The following is a 19,091-nucleotide window of genomic DNA, read 5'->3' on the forward strand; positions in this document are numbered from 1 at the left end:
CCTGCTGCTACTCCAAGTGTGGTCTGTGGACCTGCAGCGGCTGCAACACCTGGGAGCATCTTAGAAATGCAGACTCTCAAGTCCCACACTGGAACTGCAGAGTCAGAATCTGCAATTTAACCATATCCCCAAATGATTTCTATGCACATCAAAATTTGAGAAGTACTGGTTTATGGAACTTTATCACATTTATTCTATTTAAGAAACCTCATAGTAAGTACTATAAGCCAAGCACTCTTAAGGACACCTTCTTTCCAACAGTAACTCATGTACTCCTCAGAACAACCTCATTTATAATAGTATAGTAGGTATTATTATACCCCCATTTTATAGATGAGGAAACCAAGGTATGAAAGTATTAAGTACTTGCCTAAGGTCACACAGCTAGTGTGTGATGGAGTCAGGATTAGAACCCCAGAACCCATTCTGAATGTCACAACTCTATACTGCCTGCCTCTTGGAGACATACAATAAATAATTACAATTGATATTAAAGGATGGCCGCTTTGCACCATTAAAAATATATCCACAGGTGTTGAAAACAATAACAGTTCTGGAAGCTATGGATTACACTAGAATGTCCAGAGGGATCCTTCTCTTCCAAAAGGATTGTTAGTTCAGGAAGAGCTATAAGAAGTGAAAACTTCTTCCCATCAGATGATCAGGAATTCAAGACAAGTAGGAGTGATAACTTATTTAGTAAATAAACAAAAATTGTTATACTAAACAAACAAAAACTACTATACTTTAGTGATACATTTAAAAACGTTTTTAGAAACGAAGGTCAGTTTGAATGGTAAAGTAAAAAGGTTTAACCCACACGTTTGGGAAACTTCGCCAGTTAATGCCCACACAGCACATTAGAAACTGAGGGAAATAACTAAGATTTAAATATTGGTACTCTTCTTGCTTGACTTGTCAGTCAGGTCAAAATACCTCAAAATTAGTTGCAGACCACCCACAGAGTTGGGCCTCTGGAACTGTCTGTGTGGCGATGTGACTTCAGCAGGCCCACCCATTCACCCACTTTCTACTTTCTTTTCTGGGCCTTGCATCCTTCGGAAACACCTCACAGCTCTGATCTCAAACTTGCCCACAGATTTGGGTTTCCTGGCTGCATATTTCATAGTCCCCTGGGCAGTGGTCAACAGGAACACCAGGAAACAGCACCTCACAGTTGCAATATTTTCCTGAAGCCTCCAGAAAGTGGATTTCACCCTAATCAAAACAACACCCTTAACCGTTTGGAAAAGTCATTAACAGTGTTGGATAGCTATCATCTCAGAATGTGTGTGTTTACTCAATCCTGAGTCAGGCGTGGCACGCACAAAGAACAGAGGAGTTATATCAGATCTTGATAAAGTAAGAAAATACCCAACATCCATTTCTTCTCTAGCAGCTCCAGAAAAACTCAGAAACCTCTCAAAAGGGGTGCTTTTATGTTTATAGAAATAAGTTGCCTACGCAAATAAAAATACGTGTACTAGTGTGCCAGTTATGCAAAAATGCAACGTTTGGTTTAGTTCTAAGAAGCAAAAAGGGCTTCACTGATTCTTTCCTCAAATATTTACTGAGTGCCTACAATGTGCCAGGTTCCTGCGCTAGGCCTGAGGATTTAATGGTGAACAAAAACAGTCCCTGTTCTCCTGAACTCATGGTTGAGTGAGCCAGAAAGACATTCACCAGGAAATTCCCACAAATGAACACATTGTTACAAATTGAAATAAGTGCTCTGAAGGCAACAAAGTTGGGAGGGAGGGCCAAGGAAGGCTGAAAAAGTGATGTTGAAGTTCAGTTGAGGAGCTTGAGAACAGCTGGATATATTCAGCCGCATGGGAACTGGATGGGAACTGACAGCAGAACAGGATGGAGAAGCTGAAATTCAGGGACTAGAGTGGTTGGTGGACAGAGAGCCAGGAGGAGAGAAGAGATGAGGCAGGAGAGGAAGTTGGAGGTGGAACCATGCAGGGCCTGTGGTAGCCAAGTTAAGAATCTGAACTGAAGGGTTTTAAGCTGGGGTGACATGTGCAGACTGGCACTTCAGAAAAGATCTCCTCTGCCTACAGTGTGGAAGGCTGGATGGGAGGAGGGCCAAAGGAGACACAGGAAAGTCAGTTAGGAGTATCTGCAGCACTCCAAGAGAGAGAATTAGGCTGCCAGGAGTAGACATGGAAAGAAGTGGACAGATATGAGAGAGATTTAGAAGGTGAAATAATAGGACTTGGCTACTGTATAGCACAGGGAACTCTACTCAATATTCTGTAATAACCTATATGGGAAAAGAATCTGAAAAAGGATGATTACATGTATATGTATAACTGAATCACTTTGTTGTACATCTGAAACTAACACAACATGGTAAAGCAACTATATTCTAATATAAAATAAAAATTAAATTTAAAAAATATTAGGAATTGGTCGTGAAACCAGTACGGGAGTTGATGGAAAAGGGGGTGTCCAGGATGATGCCAAGATCTCTTCTGGCTTGTGTAAGTGGGTATACATGGAGATACATTTGCTGAGATAGCAAGACTAGGCAGCAGATTATGAATCCAATATTGGACTGGTATAATTCAGCATGTTTTAGAAATATCTGGTGGGACATGATTTATAGGCAATTGAGTAAATTTGTCCTGCAGGTCTGAGGCTCAGAAGAGACGTCTGAGCTGGACATTTACTATGGGAGTCAACGGCCTCTTCAAAGATAACTGAAGCTGAAACATAAATAAGAGAGATGAAACATAAATGCCCAGACAGAATGCATGAGGTTAAAAGAGGAAGGGGCAAAAGTTGATGCCTTGCGAAATTCTGACCCTCGAGAGCTAGGTAGAAGAGCTGAGCCTGCAAATGAGACAGAAAGGAGGAGCCAGACAGATGGGAGAAAAGCAAGAAGACTGTGGGGTCGTGGGAGCCAGGAAGAGACGGGGCTACGAGCAGCGGGCAATCGTCAGCATGGTCGACTGCTGAGAGGTAATTAATACAAGGCAAGAACTGAAAATGCCCATTTTATTCACTCACAAAGTCACCAGTGACTTTAGCAATGTCGTGAAAGTACGGATTGATGACAGTGACAGATGCCAGCATTGAGTGGGTTGAGGACTTTACGGGGAGTGAAAAAATGGAGAACGTAAGTAAAGCCAGTCCTACAGAATCAAGCAGGAAACTCTGACTCGGACTAAAAGCCAAAGTCCTTACAGTAACCTAGCAGGCCATACCATCTACCCCTCCTTACTGCGTCTTCCACTTCTCTTCCCTTTCTCACGCGGGCCACACTGACTTCCTTATTCTTTGGATGCACCAGCTTCCGCCTCATGACTTTTGCATTTGCTGTTCCTTCAGTCAGGAAACTTATTCCTCCACATAAATAAATGGCTGCTCCCTAACTCCTCAGGTCTTGGCTCAAAAATTATTTTCTCAGTGAGGTCTCCCCTAACTACCCTATTTAATATTAAAATTCACCTCTTCGCTTGTGCTGACTATTCCCTTCCCTGCTTCATCTGGTACTTCTTACCATCTGACAGATCATGTATTGCTTTTGTGTTTACTATTTACCTCACCCCCTCCCCCAAGAATGTAAGTTTCTTGAGGGCAGAGAATTTTGTCTATTTTGATCACTGCTACAGTCTCAGTGATTAGACCAGTGTCTATTACTTAGTAAGCACTAAAAAAATGTGTTGAAAAAATAAAATATTTGAACAAATAAATAGCTTTAATATACACCATCAATTATCAACTAGAAAAACAAAGAGGTTTAAAAAAAGCTCCATTCATGATAGCAGCAAAATCTGGAGGGAAAGACAGAGAAACAAAACAAAACAAAAAATAATGTGCAAATATGAGGAAAACCACTGAGTGACATCAAAAAGACTTGAGTAAATGTAGAGATATACAATCCCTCTTATGAAAAAACTGGCTTGCAAAGATATCAATTCTTTCTACATTAATTTAGAAATGTATGACAAGTTAATGAAATTAAAATTAACAGACAATTAAAAGTCAATGAAATTTCCACATCAAAGTAAAAAGCTTTTGCACAGTGAAGGAAACTACCAACAAAACAAAAAGGCTGCCTATTGAATGATAGATGATATTTGCAAACAAAATACCTGATAAGGAGTTAATACCCAAAACATACAAAGAACTCATACAACTCAACATAAAAAAAAATAAATGATTCGATTTAAAAATTGGCAGAGAAACTGAATAGACATTTTGTCCAAAGAAGACATACAGATGACCAACAGGCACATAAACAGATGCTCAACATCACTAATCATCAGGGAAATGCAAATCAAAACCACAGTGAGATATCACCTCATACCTGTCAGAATGGCTATTATCAAAAAGACAATAAATAACAAGTATTGATGAGGATGTGGAGAAAAGGGAACACTTGTGCACTGTTGGTGGGAATGTAAATTGGTGCAGCCACTATGGAAAACAGTATGGAGGTTCCTTAAAAAATTAAAAATAGAACTACCATATGATCCAGCAATTCCACTCCTGGGTATTTATCTGAAGAAAACAAAAGCACTAATTTGAAAAGATATATGCACCCCTATGTTCATCGTAGCATTTACAATAACCAAGATACAGAAGCAACCTAAGTGCCCACTGATAAATGAATGGATAAAGAATATATATATATTAAGAATGTTATATATATTATATATATATAATGTAATATTACTCAGTCATAAAAAATGAAATCTTGCCATTTGTGACAACATGGATGGGCCTATAAGGTATTATATTAAGTGAAATAAGTCAGACAGAGAAAGACAAACACCATATGATTTCACTCATATGTGGAATGTAAAATACAAAACAAATGAACAAACATAACAAGACAGAAACAGAGTCATAGATACAGAGAATAAATAGATGGTTGCCAGAGGGGAGGAGGTTAGGGGGAGGGGAGAAATAGATGAGGGAGATTAAGAGGTACAAACTTCCAGTTACAAAATAAGTCACCAGATGAAAGGTACAGCATGGGGAATATAGTCAAAAATAATGTAACATCTTTGTAAGGGAACAGATGGTAACTCGACTTATCATGGTCATCATTTTGTATTGTATGGAAATATCCAATCACTATGTTGTGCACCAGGAACTAACACAGTCAATTATACTTCAAAAACAAACCAACAAACAAACTCATAGAAAAAGAGATCAGATTTGTGGTTACCGGAGGTGGGGGGATGGAGGAAGGGGGAATTGGATGAAGGCGGTCAAAAGGTACAAGCTTCTAGTTATAAGATAAATAAGTACTAGGGGTGTGATGTACAGCATAATAAGTATAATTGACGCCTCTGTGTGTTACATTATATGAAAGTAGTTAAGAGAGTAATAAATCCTTAGAGTGCTCATCACAAGGAAAAATATTTTTCCTTTCTCTTTCATTTTCTATCTATATGAGATGATAGATGTTCACTAAACTTAATGTAATTATTTCATGATGTAAGTAAGTCAAATCTTTATAATGTACACCTTAAACTTATACAGTTCTGTATGTCAATTTTACCTCAATAAAACTAGAAGGAAAAACAATTCAATGGAATTTCTAAAGTTCTTTTAGATGGGAAAAATGCCTGGAAATAGCCAAAATGGTTTTTTGGGGGGTGAGGAGAGACAATGACGGAAGCCAATCCATATGGCATATTTAACCATATTATGAAGTAACAGTATTAATACAAGAACAGATAGATCAATAAAAGAAAATGTAGGATCTATAATCAAATGCAAATATATATACTTTTAAAGTTAGTATATATAAAGCATACATTCAGATCATCAGGGAAAGAATGGATTTATTAAATGGGATTAGGACAAATGACTAATCATTTGGGGAAAAAATGATGCTTCCTATCATGTAAATCATATACACATAAATTCCAGAAGAATTAGATATTTATAAATGAACCATAAGATAGCTATAAGAAAATAATGTCAATATTTATCTACTGAGCTCGATAGATAGAGCCTTAACATGTGCAAAAGTAAAAGAAGAAAGTGACAGATTTGGCTACATTTAAATTTAAAACTTATGTTTTGCAAAAGATATCACAAATTTTAAACTAAAGCAAAAATTTGGGGAAAACATTTGCAACCTGACAAAAAATTAATATTCCTAATATACAAAGACTTCTTATAAACCAAAAAGAAAAACACAAATTCTCTAACAGAAAAAAAATGAGAATTGAGAAAAGACACAAACTAGAAACAGAGCTAGTCAATAAATAAATCAAAAAGATGTCCAAATTTACTAGGACTCAAAGAATTGTAAAATTAAATAATGTGATACCATTATTCAGAGGTCAGATTGGTGAAGGCTAAAAAAGGTAATAATGTGTAACGTTACTGAATATGTGAGGAAATGGGCACTTTTACAGGTTCCAGGAGGCACAGTAAATTCTGGAAGGCAATTAGTAATATATTAACCCAGATATTCATAGAGGGGTTTATTAGATTTTTAGTGCTGCCATAACAAAGTAGCACCGACTAGGTGGCTTAAACAACAGAAATTTATTTTCTCTCGATTCTGGAGGCTTAGAGGTCCAAGATCAAGGTACTGGAAGTGTTGCTTTCATTCTGAGGCCTCTCTCTCCTTGGCTTACAGATAACTGTCTGTAATCAGCAAGTGGGATAGGTAGCCTTCTAAAATAGCTCCGGATGAACCCTGCCCCCTGGGAGTCACACCCTTATGTAATCCCCTCCCCTTGAGTGTCAGCTGGACCTTGGGACTTGATTCTAAAGAACAGAATACTGCTAAAGTGATGGATGTCACTTCTGAGATCATGGTACAAAAGACTGTGGCTTCTGTCTTGCTGGCCCTTCTTGTTCGCTTGCTCTGGGGAAGAGGAGCATCGAGGGTGGCCTCGGGTCAACAGTGAGGGAGGAACTGAAGCCGTCAGTCCAACAGCTCTCCAGGAACTGGATCCTGTCAACGACCGCTGAGGAAGCTGAGAAACGGATCTGCCCAGTTGAACCCTGATATGACTTTGGCTCCAGCCGATACCCTGACTGCAGCCTCTTAAGAGACCCTTAAATAGAGGACCCAGCTAAGCCATGCTTGGATTAAAGACCCATGAAACTGAGATGATAAATATGCGTTGTTTTAAGCCACTGAGTTTTGCGGTAAGCAACAAATAAACTAAGAAAGTAAAGTAACATTTCTGTAGAGAGGCAACTAGTATAATATATCAAGTTACACACACACACACACACACACAAACACACACACACCATGAAATACTTAATTTTAAATGGTGATATGAGGTCTATATTTACATGGCAAATTTACATGATATAGTACGTAAAAAAAAAAGTAGATTACAAAACACCCTGCCTAGTAAAATCCCATTTATATATAAATACATTAGTATGCTTTAGGGCATAAGTAAAGAAGATATAACTCAAGAGATCTTAAATAATAAAGAAGTGTATTGTGCAGCAGGAAGGCTAGAGGCAGGGTGGTTCAATCAATATCATGAAGGCTCTAGCTGTTTCCATGCTGTTCTTCTCCCTTAAAAGTGTGGTCTTCTGGGCTTCCCCGGTGGCGCAGTGGTTGAGAATCTGCCTGCTAATGCACGGGACACGGGTTCGAGCCCTGGTCTGGGAGGATCCCTACATGCCGCAGAGCAACTAGGCCCATGAGCCACAACTACTGAGCCTGCGCGTCTGGAGCCTGTGCTCCACAACAAGAGAGGCCGCGATAGTGAGAGGCCTGCGCACCACGATGAAGAGTGGCCCCTGCTCGCCGCAACTAGAGAAAGCCCTCGCACAGAAACGAAGACCCAACACAGCAAAAATAAATAAACAAATAAGCTTTTAAAAAAAAGTGTGGTCTTCTTCCTAATATTAATCTCCTTTGGATCTGTAGTGGCTACTACTGGCAATCAAGGGTACAGGCATCCTCTTCATGTTTATCTCCCGTTTGGGAGGGAAAGAGAGAAGGAGCTGCTTTCAGAAACTCTACCAGAAGAACATGGAAACCTTTTCTAGCTATCTCCAGCACACTGTTTCTAGAGACTCATTAGTGCAAGTCTTATCACATGTCCATTCCTAACTCAAATGTTATCAAGAGGCTGGGATTACCCTTATGTCTGTCAGGCTTCCCCTTACATTGGGAGGTGGGACCCTGCAATACATGGGTTTCTTGTAGGAGGAGAGGCTGCCTGCACTTTTGTTAGGGATCTTCTGGAAAGAAGAGAAGTAGGGATAGATGTGGGCAACAAATAATGAGCACTACATCATATCTGTGTGTATCTGTTGTGTATTTACTCTTACTATCTCTGGGTAGATGAGATTAAGAATGATCTCTTTTTCTTTGTATTTTTCCTTATTGAATGAATTTTATTTTTTTATTGTTTTGCAATTAGGTTCAGGGCCAATGAAGCCCAATGTATTTAAACAATAATCTCCTTTTTTGAGCTGTTTATACGGGTTCTGTCTTAAACTTACATGCTTATACATTATTGGGGGTGCAGTCTCAGGAAGGCATGAGTGAAGGGAAAAGCTGAATGAGGAAACAAAGCGGGAAAAGCTAACGTAAGGGGTGTGCAAGCAAGCTGGCCACAGCTCTGCAGCACACGTAGCTGGTTGTCTGGTCTTACAGGGCCAGAGGAAACTACTGCATTCAGAACAGGTCCTCAGGGGGGAAGGAAGGAGGAGAAGCCTCACAGCTGGTTCCCTCCTGTTTCCTGTCTCTCTCTGGTTGCTGCTCCACAGGGTGTGACCTCCACAACAGCTCAGGGTTGTGCACCTGACAAGTCCAGGCAGTCGCTGAGGAAGCCAGGGCCTCTGCAGGGCGGTCTCTCCTTGTCACCAGGGCTGCCCTTGGCTCCTTTGTCTGTGGGAGGGTGCAGGGCAGCAGGGAAGCCATCACTAGAGCCACTCTGGCTGAAGTAAAGACAGAGGCCATGATCTATGATGGGAGGTGAAGCTAAGCGATCATTCTGGGCCAGTTACATATTCCTTGCAGCAAACTTACTAAAACAATATCCTCCTATAAAGCCCAGGTGTTTTCCTCCCTTCGCCTGAACCTTCCTAGATGCTTTGCACTTTTCCTTGTTTCTGGTCATGTGTGTACTTATTGCATAAGACCAAATACTCCTTAAAGGAAGATGTTGTAACACACCCATCTTTGAATTCCTCTGTGCATACAGTGGGCATTCAATAAACATTTAAAAATAAAAATTAATATTCTTAAATTTGCTCTGGTATGACAGTCAGCAGATGCTATAGGGACTGAAGATTGAGAAGGAATCTATAAAGTAAAAAACCACTATGGATAGCAAATGACTCCTTTAAGGGGAACTTTATTTTATATTACCAAAAATAGGGGACTTCAACAAACTAACTTACATGGCAATAGTCTTTGTGTTTTCCTCGTTCCATGTTATTTTACTGATGGAAGCATGTAAGCATACAGTTAGAGACAGGTTAACACTGACACAGGAGTTTTTCTCTATTTTAGGAATAAGAAAAATCAAAATCCTACCTTGCAAGTGTAGAAGTAGCAACATAATTTTGTCTTAAGGTAGTATTAATCCATCACTTCATTCATTCAACACTGATTTAACATCTATGTACACAGCATTTATGTACAAGGAATAGTGTCAGGTGGTATGAGAGATAAAAGGCATGGTTGTTACACTCATGAAGTTTATAATCTGGTAGGTGAAAGAAACTGAATAGAAGTTACTGTAACACAAGTTTGGATTAAGTAAATTCCCTTAATTCTATTATTAGTTTTTTATTCTGTGATTAGTTTAAAATGTTTGTTCACTGTGAATACCCAGTAACCAGAAAGGAACAGCCTAAGAAAAGTAGACTATAAATATTAATTTGAAAATATTTTTTTAAAGCATTTATATTATACCCTGAAAGAGTCAGGATAGAACCATGTGGTAGACTGCCAAACAACTTTTTAATAACAACTGGAATACACAATTAAGAGTAGTTTGGTTTTTTTTTTTTCATTTACTTCATCTTATAATCTTTACTCAAGAACTGACACAAAACCTAACCAACAGTTCAATGCTTTTGAAAATACTACTAACTAGATGGTATTGAAGCCTATTGGATGATAACAGCTACTAATACAGAGAAACTATGGATTTATCACAGTTACTTCACAAGCAAACACCAACAGTTGCCCAATGGGACTAATTTAAACAGTATGCTTTTCCAAAAAAATATGCTACCAAAAAAATCCTAGTACTTACAGTCCATAAAATAAAACGTTTTCAGTCCTGAAAAAGATGTTAAAATCACTTTATAGAAGAAGACTGATTGGAGAGGTTTGTGTGACTTGCCTAAAGTCACATGACTAGTTAGCTGAAGGGGCACAGAGTCCCCATCACTCTAATATTCTAGATTAGGTAAAATGCACATGATACGTATTTTCAAATATAAATATTTCTCAGCTTCTTCTTTTTTATTGAAGTATAGTTGATTTACAATGTTGTGTTAGTTTCTGGTGTACAGCAAAGTGATTCACTTATATATATATTCTTTTTCATATTATTCTCCACTATGGTTTGTTACAGGATATTGAATACAGTTCCCTGTGCTATAAAGTAGGACCTTGTTATTTATCTGTTTTATATATAGTAGTTTGTATCTGCTAATCCCAAACTCTGAATTTATTCCTCCCCTACCCCCTTTCCCCTTGGTAACCATAAGTTTGTTTTCTTTGTGAGTCTGTTTCTGTTTTGTAAATAAGTTCATTTGTATCATATTTCAGATTCCACATGTAAGTGGTATCATATGGTATTCGCCTTCCTCTTTCTGATTTATTTCATTCAGTATGATAATCTCTAGTTGCATCCATGTTGCTGCAAATGGCATTATTTCATTCTTTTATATATATGTTTTATATATTATATTATATATATTATATATTTTATATATTGTACATATGTACCACATCTTTATCCACTCATCTGTCGACAGCCATTTAGGTTCTCAGCTTCTTCTAAGTTGGACAAAACCTGATAAATCTTTTTCTAAGTATTCTAAAGTGTTTGAAATTACCATTACACATGAACAATTTTATTTGATCAATATTTAATAAATTTCTATTATGTGTTGGGCACTGAGTTTATGAAGACAAAAGACAAAAGAAGTATAGTCTCTGCCTTGAGTGTGGGAAGCAAGGAAATGGAAACAGTGAGAATATCAAAGGTGAGCTGTGCTGGCCTAGGAGTGTGTATAAGGTCCTGAGGCATGAGGGAAAGTCTCCAGAGAGAAAGAGCTGCATAAGAACTGAGTCTAGGAAAACTGAGAAGGTGCTTACCAGACAACAAGGGGAAAGAAGGGCACTTACAGAGGAGCTGCATGTGCAAAGCACTGAAGTGTGGAACAGCTGGGCCTGCCAGAGGAGGGAGTGTGAAAGATAATGCTAGAGGGGATACAATCACTGTGCCAGATGGCCAGGCGCTTCAAATCAAAAGGCCCTGGGAGGAGCCTGAAATTAGCTGTAAGAAACAGGCAACTAACTGTTGAAGGACTTTACGAGGAGCTGCCTGTTCAGCTTTATTTTATAGAAAAATGACTTTAATGTCCATGTAAAGTGGCCTGGAGGAGCCGAGCCTGCATGTTACAACACTAGGAGAATAATTCTGGTCAGTGATGAAGGAACTTAGGAAACCAAGAAGGGGGAGGGAGATGAGCAGCACTGATTTCACCCTTTTCTTACAATAAATATAAAACTGCCAACATATTTTTAGAAGAGTAAATACTTCCCCAACAATATTCTCTCAATGATTTCCACGCTGTTTATCATGAAGTACACTCAGGTTAAGACTCTACAGTACATACAATTGTTAAAGTAAAACTCTTGTCTAAAAGCATTAACCTCTAATGTGGAATATTCTGTTAAGGTTGTTATTCTCAGAAAGAAGTTCTGATTTTTTTGTAAAGAAGTGAAAAATTCTGACATTTAAATGCAATGCAGTCACACTTTTACATAAATGCCCTCCTTCATCCTATCTGTTTTTACTTCCTTCATCTGTATCACAAATGTGTACATGAGAACTTTTAAACAACAGACAACAGGTGCCTTAATCTACGGCACTTGCCACAATGTTGAATAGATGCCCAATTAACACCAACATCAAGTCTAAGATGTATTTTCAACTATCTTCTACATTGTGATGTGAATATTTAAAAAATTAAACAAAGAGCTCATCTATCTAGAGTTTTCCAAGCAAAAGTTTCACAACTAAATATTCAACTGAGGGCTACACTTAAACTCAACTAACAACTATCACATCAGACAAACACATTTAATGCTTATTGAGTCAACCTAGCAATTTGTTCCGTTTACATTTTCACTTTGCTAAGGGACAGGGACCCAAATATTTGAACAATGAATAGGTCCAGAGAGTCCTTCTGCCTACCCAACTCTTTTTCTCCCATCAGAGTCATCAATAATCAATTGCACAGATTTAGTAATTACTCATTTACATATTTAAACTGACATTTTGAAATGACAATGAGAAGCTGACAATTAACTGTTGTCTAAGGAAATGCCCTTTCTCTCCATACGGTTTCTACTCTGGGACTAACACTTAAAGAGATTTTCAATTTACTGAACAACAGAGAGTCTCCCCAGCTGAGACCCCCATGGAAACTCATTTAGAGTGCAAATGCCTCACCTTCTGTACCAAGAATTTAAATGCCATTCCCACTGATGCTAAGAAGCCAGTTTTAAAATGAAAATTCATCTGCACCATAGACCTTGGGTAAATTAAACAGGAAATAACTTTAAGACTTTAGGGGTTTTAATAGGTTTTCTGGTGTTAGCTGCGCAGCATTTATGGTAAAACAGGCTCTCAAGTAAGGGCCACAGGTTCATTCTTTTTCCTTAGAGGCTATGTTATCTTGGCTCCCTGTCTTAAAACAGAGATATTAATTCCTGTTGCAAGAATTAAATGAGATAATATATGGACCAATTGATTGTAAACTATAAAAGCTTCTATACACATTTGCTATTATTACTTCAGATGTTCACTAACCTGCTGACTCCAAATTAAGACTGTAAAATAAAGGGCTGGTGGAAAAAAACAAAACTATCTTGAAAAATATACTTACTAAAAATGCATGTGAACAAATTGCTCTATAGATTCAACACAACCCCAATCAAATATTCCAGCTGCCTGTTTTGAAGAAACTGACAAGCTGATCCTAAAATGTGTATGGGAACTCAGAGGACTAAGAATAACCAATCTTAAAAAGAGAAGAACCAAACTGGAGGATTCACACTTCTCAATTTTAAAACTTACAACAAAGTAACAGTAATCAAAATAGTGTGGTACTGGTATAAGGACAGGTATATGTACCAATGGAAAAGAACTGAGAGTCCAGAAATAAACTCTTATGTTTATGGTCAATTGATTGTTGACAAGAGTGTCATGAAAATAGGAAAGAACAGTCTTTTCAACAAATGATGCTGGAACAACTTGATAGCCACATGCAGAAGAATGGACTTGGACCCCTTCTTCACACCATACACAAAAATAAACTCAAAATGGATCACAAACCTAAATGTAAGAACTATATCTATGAAACTCTCAGGAGAAAACATAGGAGTGAATCTTTGTGACCTTGGATTAGACAAAACCTTCTCAGATATGACACCAAAACACAAGCAACTAAAGGTCACATAATGCATGATTCCATTTACATGAAATATCCGTAATAGGCAAATCAATAGAGATAGAAAGTAGATTAATCGTTACCTAGGGCTGGGAAGGTTGGGGCGAAATGGGGGAGTATTGCCATCATAACAATATTAAAACTTCCTAACCATGAAAATGAGATGCCTTTCCTTTTATTGAATCATTTTAAACGTACTAGAGGAATGATATGGTATAGATATGTCACCAGGAAAACAGAAATAATACACCTTAATTATGGGATAATGGGTGATTTTGATTTTATTTTTATATTTCTGTATTTTGCAAATTTTCATCAACAAAAATACCTTTTATATAACCAAAAAGAAGTTATTTTAAAGGAAAATATTATATAATAAAATATACTTACATTTAAGTATCTCATAAACATGGAAAATGCTTGAAAGATTTTTCAACCTATATGAACATACCGCTGTTGATTCTTGGTCATTTATTCATCAGAATTTACTGATTGAGTGCTATATGGCAAATACTGTGCTAGATCCTGAGTGTACTGTTTTAATAAAACAGACATGATTCTGGCCCTCATGAAGGCCAATGGGAGAATGACAATAAATGGGCAAAGTAATAAATAGAAATGCAATAACAAGTTGTAAAGAGTGCTTTGGAAGAAAGCCAATGGTGGGATCTTAGTTCCGCGAACAAGGAATTGAACCCATGCTCTCGGCAGTGAAAGCACTGAGTCCTAACCACTGGACTATCAGGGAATTCCCTAACACTTTGATACAGTGGTCATGGAAGTTCTCTCTAAGGCAACAATGTTTAAGCTGAGGCTTGGGGACTAGATATAAATGTTAAGTGTTGGTTTTAGATATTTGTCAAAATGTTCAACAGTTTCTTAAACTGAAGGATAAAAACAAGAAGCTTTAAAATTCCAAAGGGAAATTAATTTCAACAAATAGAGTAAAACCACCATCTCCTACAACATGATATATAGGGCTCCCAAAACTCACTGTAAGGTTAATAAATGCACCAGAAGAGCCTGCTGTGGTCACACTGTCCAAGCTATGGCTTGGCTCCACCTGACGGTAGTTGTCTGCTCCACCTAAGTATCCATGGAAATGATTCTGGGTCCCTCTGGCAGGCTGGAAGCTCCAGGGCAGAAGTAGCAACTCCAGGAACCTCCAGCTAGCTAATACCCTTTTTGTCAGTTTGATGGGGAAGGCTGAGCCAAGGGGATATTTAAGACACAAAGCCCTAACTTTTACCTCCCTGCTTCCTGAAATGATGTACCCTGATATTTCCCCAATGGCCTCAGTCTCTCTTCCACTCATCCTTCCTCCAAATATAACATCTCCAGCTCACTCCTGTTTGAGGATAATGGCTAGGTAAAAGGACTGGAGCCAATATAGTTGAATTTAGGTTAACATGGGGAATTTTATTATACGTGTTGGTTGCTACTTGCCTACCCAATATCCATTTCCCGCTCTTAATAACAGAACTCAGCTTTTGTATAGGAGGCGATGTACCCAATTGGATGATATACTTCCTTAAACTCTACTGCAAGTAGGCATGGTACAGTGATGTAGTTTGACCAACATGATGTCAATTTAGGGATCTGGGAAAGCTGTGCTTTGATGATACAGGCAGCATTCATTTCAGCTTCCTCTTACACCTTCCCTCCCTAGAACTTGGAGATGAAGTTGGAGACACAGCAATCATTTTAGGACTGCGAGATAACCATGAGGATGAATGCTCCATGTGAAGAATGCAATGCAGAAAGATACAAGGAAGGTGGACATTGATACCACTCTGGAGCTGCTGCCTCAGCGTGGATGGCCCACCTCAAGACTTCTAGGTGTGACAGTCAACACTTATTTGTGATTCTATTATAGACAAACTGAAATCCTAAAGGATACAGCTATTTATGATTAGCATAAACTTGACATCTTTAGAAGAATTCAAGGTTTTCAAGGTTTTAAAGCAGAAAGCCCAACTCTCATGTTTAATAAAAGAGAAAATTCACAGCATTCCACACCTTATCTCCCACTGTACAGTGGTCAGTAAAGTCATTAAATAGGGGCAGCACGAAGGAGTGACATTGGAAAGGAAGTCATTATTTTCATTAACTCCATTCCTCAAGCATACCAAATAAACATATATTCCAATAAAACTGTGCTTGCTATGTAAACACACTTCTAGACAAGTTCTCTGGTGCCTGCTCTCAATGAGATTGCCATCCCTGAACTACTCCTATATGGAAATTCTGTCACAGCCTAAAAATAACTTCCAGGGCAACTCTGCCCACAGCTAAAGTTTTGGCTTTGGGTCCACTACTGCACATGCCTTCCAACTTTCAAGCAGATATATTAAAGTGATGTGGCTCAAGGAAGGATAACATTTTTTCCCACTTTTGCCCCAGCAGGTTTCTACCTTCATCTAAAATTCCTTCTTTAACATCATGCCCTCACAATGCTTCACCCTCCAAAACAAAGTTCTCAAACTGTGCTTAAAGAATTCATTATCCGGGCTTCCCTGGTGGCGCAGTGGTTGAGAGTCCGCCTGCCGATGCAGGGGACACGGGTTCGTGCCCCGGTCCGGGAAGATCCCACATGCCGCGGAGCGGCTGGGCCCGTGAGCCATGGCCGCTGAGCCTGCGCGTCCGGAGCCTGTGCTCTGCAACGGGGGAGGCCACAACAGTGAGAGGCCCGCGAACCGCAAAAAAAAAAAAAAAAAAAAAAAAAAAAGAATTCATTATCCTTCAGTGCTCATATAGCCCCCATTCAAAACAATATGAGCATTTACACAGAAAGTGTAGTTCAGGTAAAGCAACATATTAATAGGATTAGTGGGAGGAAAGCAGAGAATTTTGCTAGTTTTCTATATGCACTCTTGCCCATGTGAAATTAAATTCTTTTTGCATTCTAACATGAAGAATGTAAATAGTTTTTATTATTGCAAATGAGATAACGGCTTTTCAAGTAGGAAAACAACAACAAAAAAACCCTAAACGGGACTTCCCTGGTGGCGCAGTGGCTAAGAATCTGCCTGCCAATGCAGGGGACAGAGGTTCAAGCCCTGGTCCGGGAAGATCCCACATGCCACGGAGCAACTAAGCCCGTGAGCCACAACTACTGAGCCCGAGAGCCACAACTACCGAAGCCAACATGCCTAGAGCCCGTGCTCCACAACAAGAGAAGCCACGGCAATGAGAAGCCCGCGCACCGCAACGAAGAGTAGCCCCCGCTCTCAGCAACTAGAGGAAGCCCGCGCGCATCAATGAAGACCCAACGCAGCCAAAAATAAATAAATAAAGTTAAAAAACCCCAAATCCTAAACTATAGGATGAAATTTTTTTAACCCAGAACCAAAACTGGGAAAGACTTCCAGATAAAAATCTATATGAGGTCAACTAGAGTTACATATTTTTTTCCATTTCATAACATAATTACTCCATACAGTTTTCTGATATCTTTCTAATGTTTCCCAATGAAACTTCAGAAAAGTAATAAAGTTCAGCTAAGAATTATCATAATTGAGTGAAGTCCCAAATAAATAATTAATTCTTTAACTGTCAAATTCTTTTACATGTCAAACCACCTGTTTCAGAGATTTTTTTTTTTTAATTTGGGGGTGGGGAGGGATTCCCCACTCTTTTTTTCTCTATGTAGGCAAGGACAAACTGCAGGAGGCATCCTGGAATTTTCAGAGGATCTTCGGCATCACCAAGACAAAGGCTAAAGAAAGATGTAGTACACAATTCAGGATGCCTACGCCTTTGAAGGCAATTCACATTTCGGCGCGTACAGGCTTCAGCGCCCGGTGTCGACCTTTCATATAAGCATACCAGAAAACATTACGATTACCTTCTTCACCATCAGTGTCTGATAAGTGATAAAAATTTGGGCAGAAGTAATTATTTTGCCAAGCCCTGCCGCTTGACGTTGCAACACCGCCCCTGAAGGGGAGCTGGAGGCAAGCACAGCGAGGGCTAGGAGTGGTCGCGCAGAGGCGCCCCGAGACCCCTCCGGAGGCTCACCTGGTTAGAGCGCGGAGCCGGGCTAGGGCGTAGGGTCTATTTCCAGCCTCACCTCTAAACCCCTAGTTTGCACCTGGGCGCTTCGTTCCCCTCAGGCTAATAGGTTTATTAAATCAGTACTGAGCGGCAAACTATGCCCATTCTTTGGACTCCGAAGTTGGGAACGCAGGGTCTCTGTGCCACACGAAAGTTTTTCACAGCTTGTTTTCATGGTCAACTCTGTCACTGAGAGCGCATCCCTATCCTGGTCCGGCCCCGGGTCTGTCCACCGAGCAACCGGACAAGATCGCTGCCTGGTGGCCCAGCATCTTGACACCCACATCTGTAGGACAGCCTCTTCTATCGGGAACAAGTGGCCATAACTCGTCTCCCCACAGGCAGGAGCGCTCCGGGCTCCGGGGGGGAACTCCCATCCGAAAGAGATGTCTCCCAATGCCCAGACAAAGACGGCGCTGGGAAAAGTTGGACCAACTGGCACCTCCAGAAGACAAGCAGAGCAGCCCCTCGGCCTCAGTGGCCGAGCTGGCGACGCGCTCTCAGAGTCGCAGGCAACTTTTCGCGTGAGCTTCTGAGCAACTTGCTGGAAGTTGGGGACGAGGGGGCAGAGGAGAGGTCAAGGGCAGCGCCGAGAGGCTGATCGCGCCCCAGCCTGTTTCGCGGACCTCCCCGAGTACCTGCTAATGTAGCCGTCGCCGTCGCCGTCGCACGTCTGGAAGAGGCGCCGCATCCTCTCCTCCTCGCCGGTGCTGGACGTGTCGCTGCTGCTGCTGCCGCCGCCGCCGCCGCCGCTGCTGCCGCTGCTGGCGCTCCCAGCCGCCGCCGCCGCCATCATGCGCCCGCTCCTTGCTCGGGAGGCGGAGGACGCGCGGCCGCGGGAGGAATCTGCGAGGCGCACACGCGCTCGCGGCCCCGAACCTGCCTGACGACTGAGCATGCCCAGTGGCCGCCCGGGCGCTCCAGGAGAGGGATTCCAGCTCTCCGGGTTTTGCCCGGCCTGGGAAGATGGGCGCTCTGCAGTCGCGGGAGTAGGCACCTTAGGGAAGAGGGAGGAGGGGGAGGAGGCTCTTGGAGTCAGGGAACTGAGGGTGGCGACGGGGACGCGAGGGGAGGCCGCCCGGGTAGGGTGTCAGCGTCGTGCATCCGGCTAAGAAGCGGGCTCTCGACACCTGCGGACGCTGCAGGCTGAGGGAGCGTGTTCTCTGGCCAGAACTCTTTTCACTGCCCCAAGTCATGGATTTCTTTTTCAGGAAAAAGATAAACGCTTCCGTTTTTGCAAACTCAAAGCGGGGCTCGTGGTCCTACTCTGCTGGACTGCGCTGGATTCTGTACCCGTAACCCCAAGTAAGACCCGGAATGACTGATCTTTTATGCATTTTTAACTCCTATCAAGAAATCTAATCCTCCTT

At 40.6% G+C, this 19,091-nt stretch overlaps 1 protein-coding gene across 1 annotated transcript in view; it reads right to left on the reverse strand.

The window, feature by feature from the left end:
* The window catches only part of MCC (MCC regulator of WNT signaling pathway), a 430,805-nt gene extending 412,273 nt beyond the window's left edge, over positions 1-18,532 (reverse strand). Inside the window, exon 1 of the mRNA XM_004267446.4 lies at positions 18,360-18,532. Coding sequence (XP_004267494.2) covers positions 18,360-18,517 — 158 coding nt within the window. The 5' untranslated portion in view covers positions 18,518-18,532. The remainder of the gene's footprint in view (positions 1-18,359) is intronic.
* Positions 18,533-19,091: the final 559 nt, after the last annotated feature.

This window comes from Orcinus orca, chromosome 3 (genome assembly GCF_937001465.1).
Source record: "Orcinus orca chromosome 3, mOrcOrc1.1, whole genome shotgun sequence".
NCBI classification, from domain to species: Eukaryota; Metazoa; Chordata; class Mammalia; order Artiodactyla; family Delphinidae; genus Orcinus; species Orcinus orca.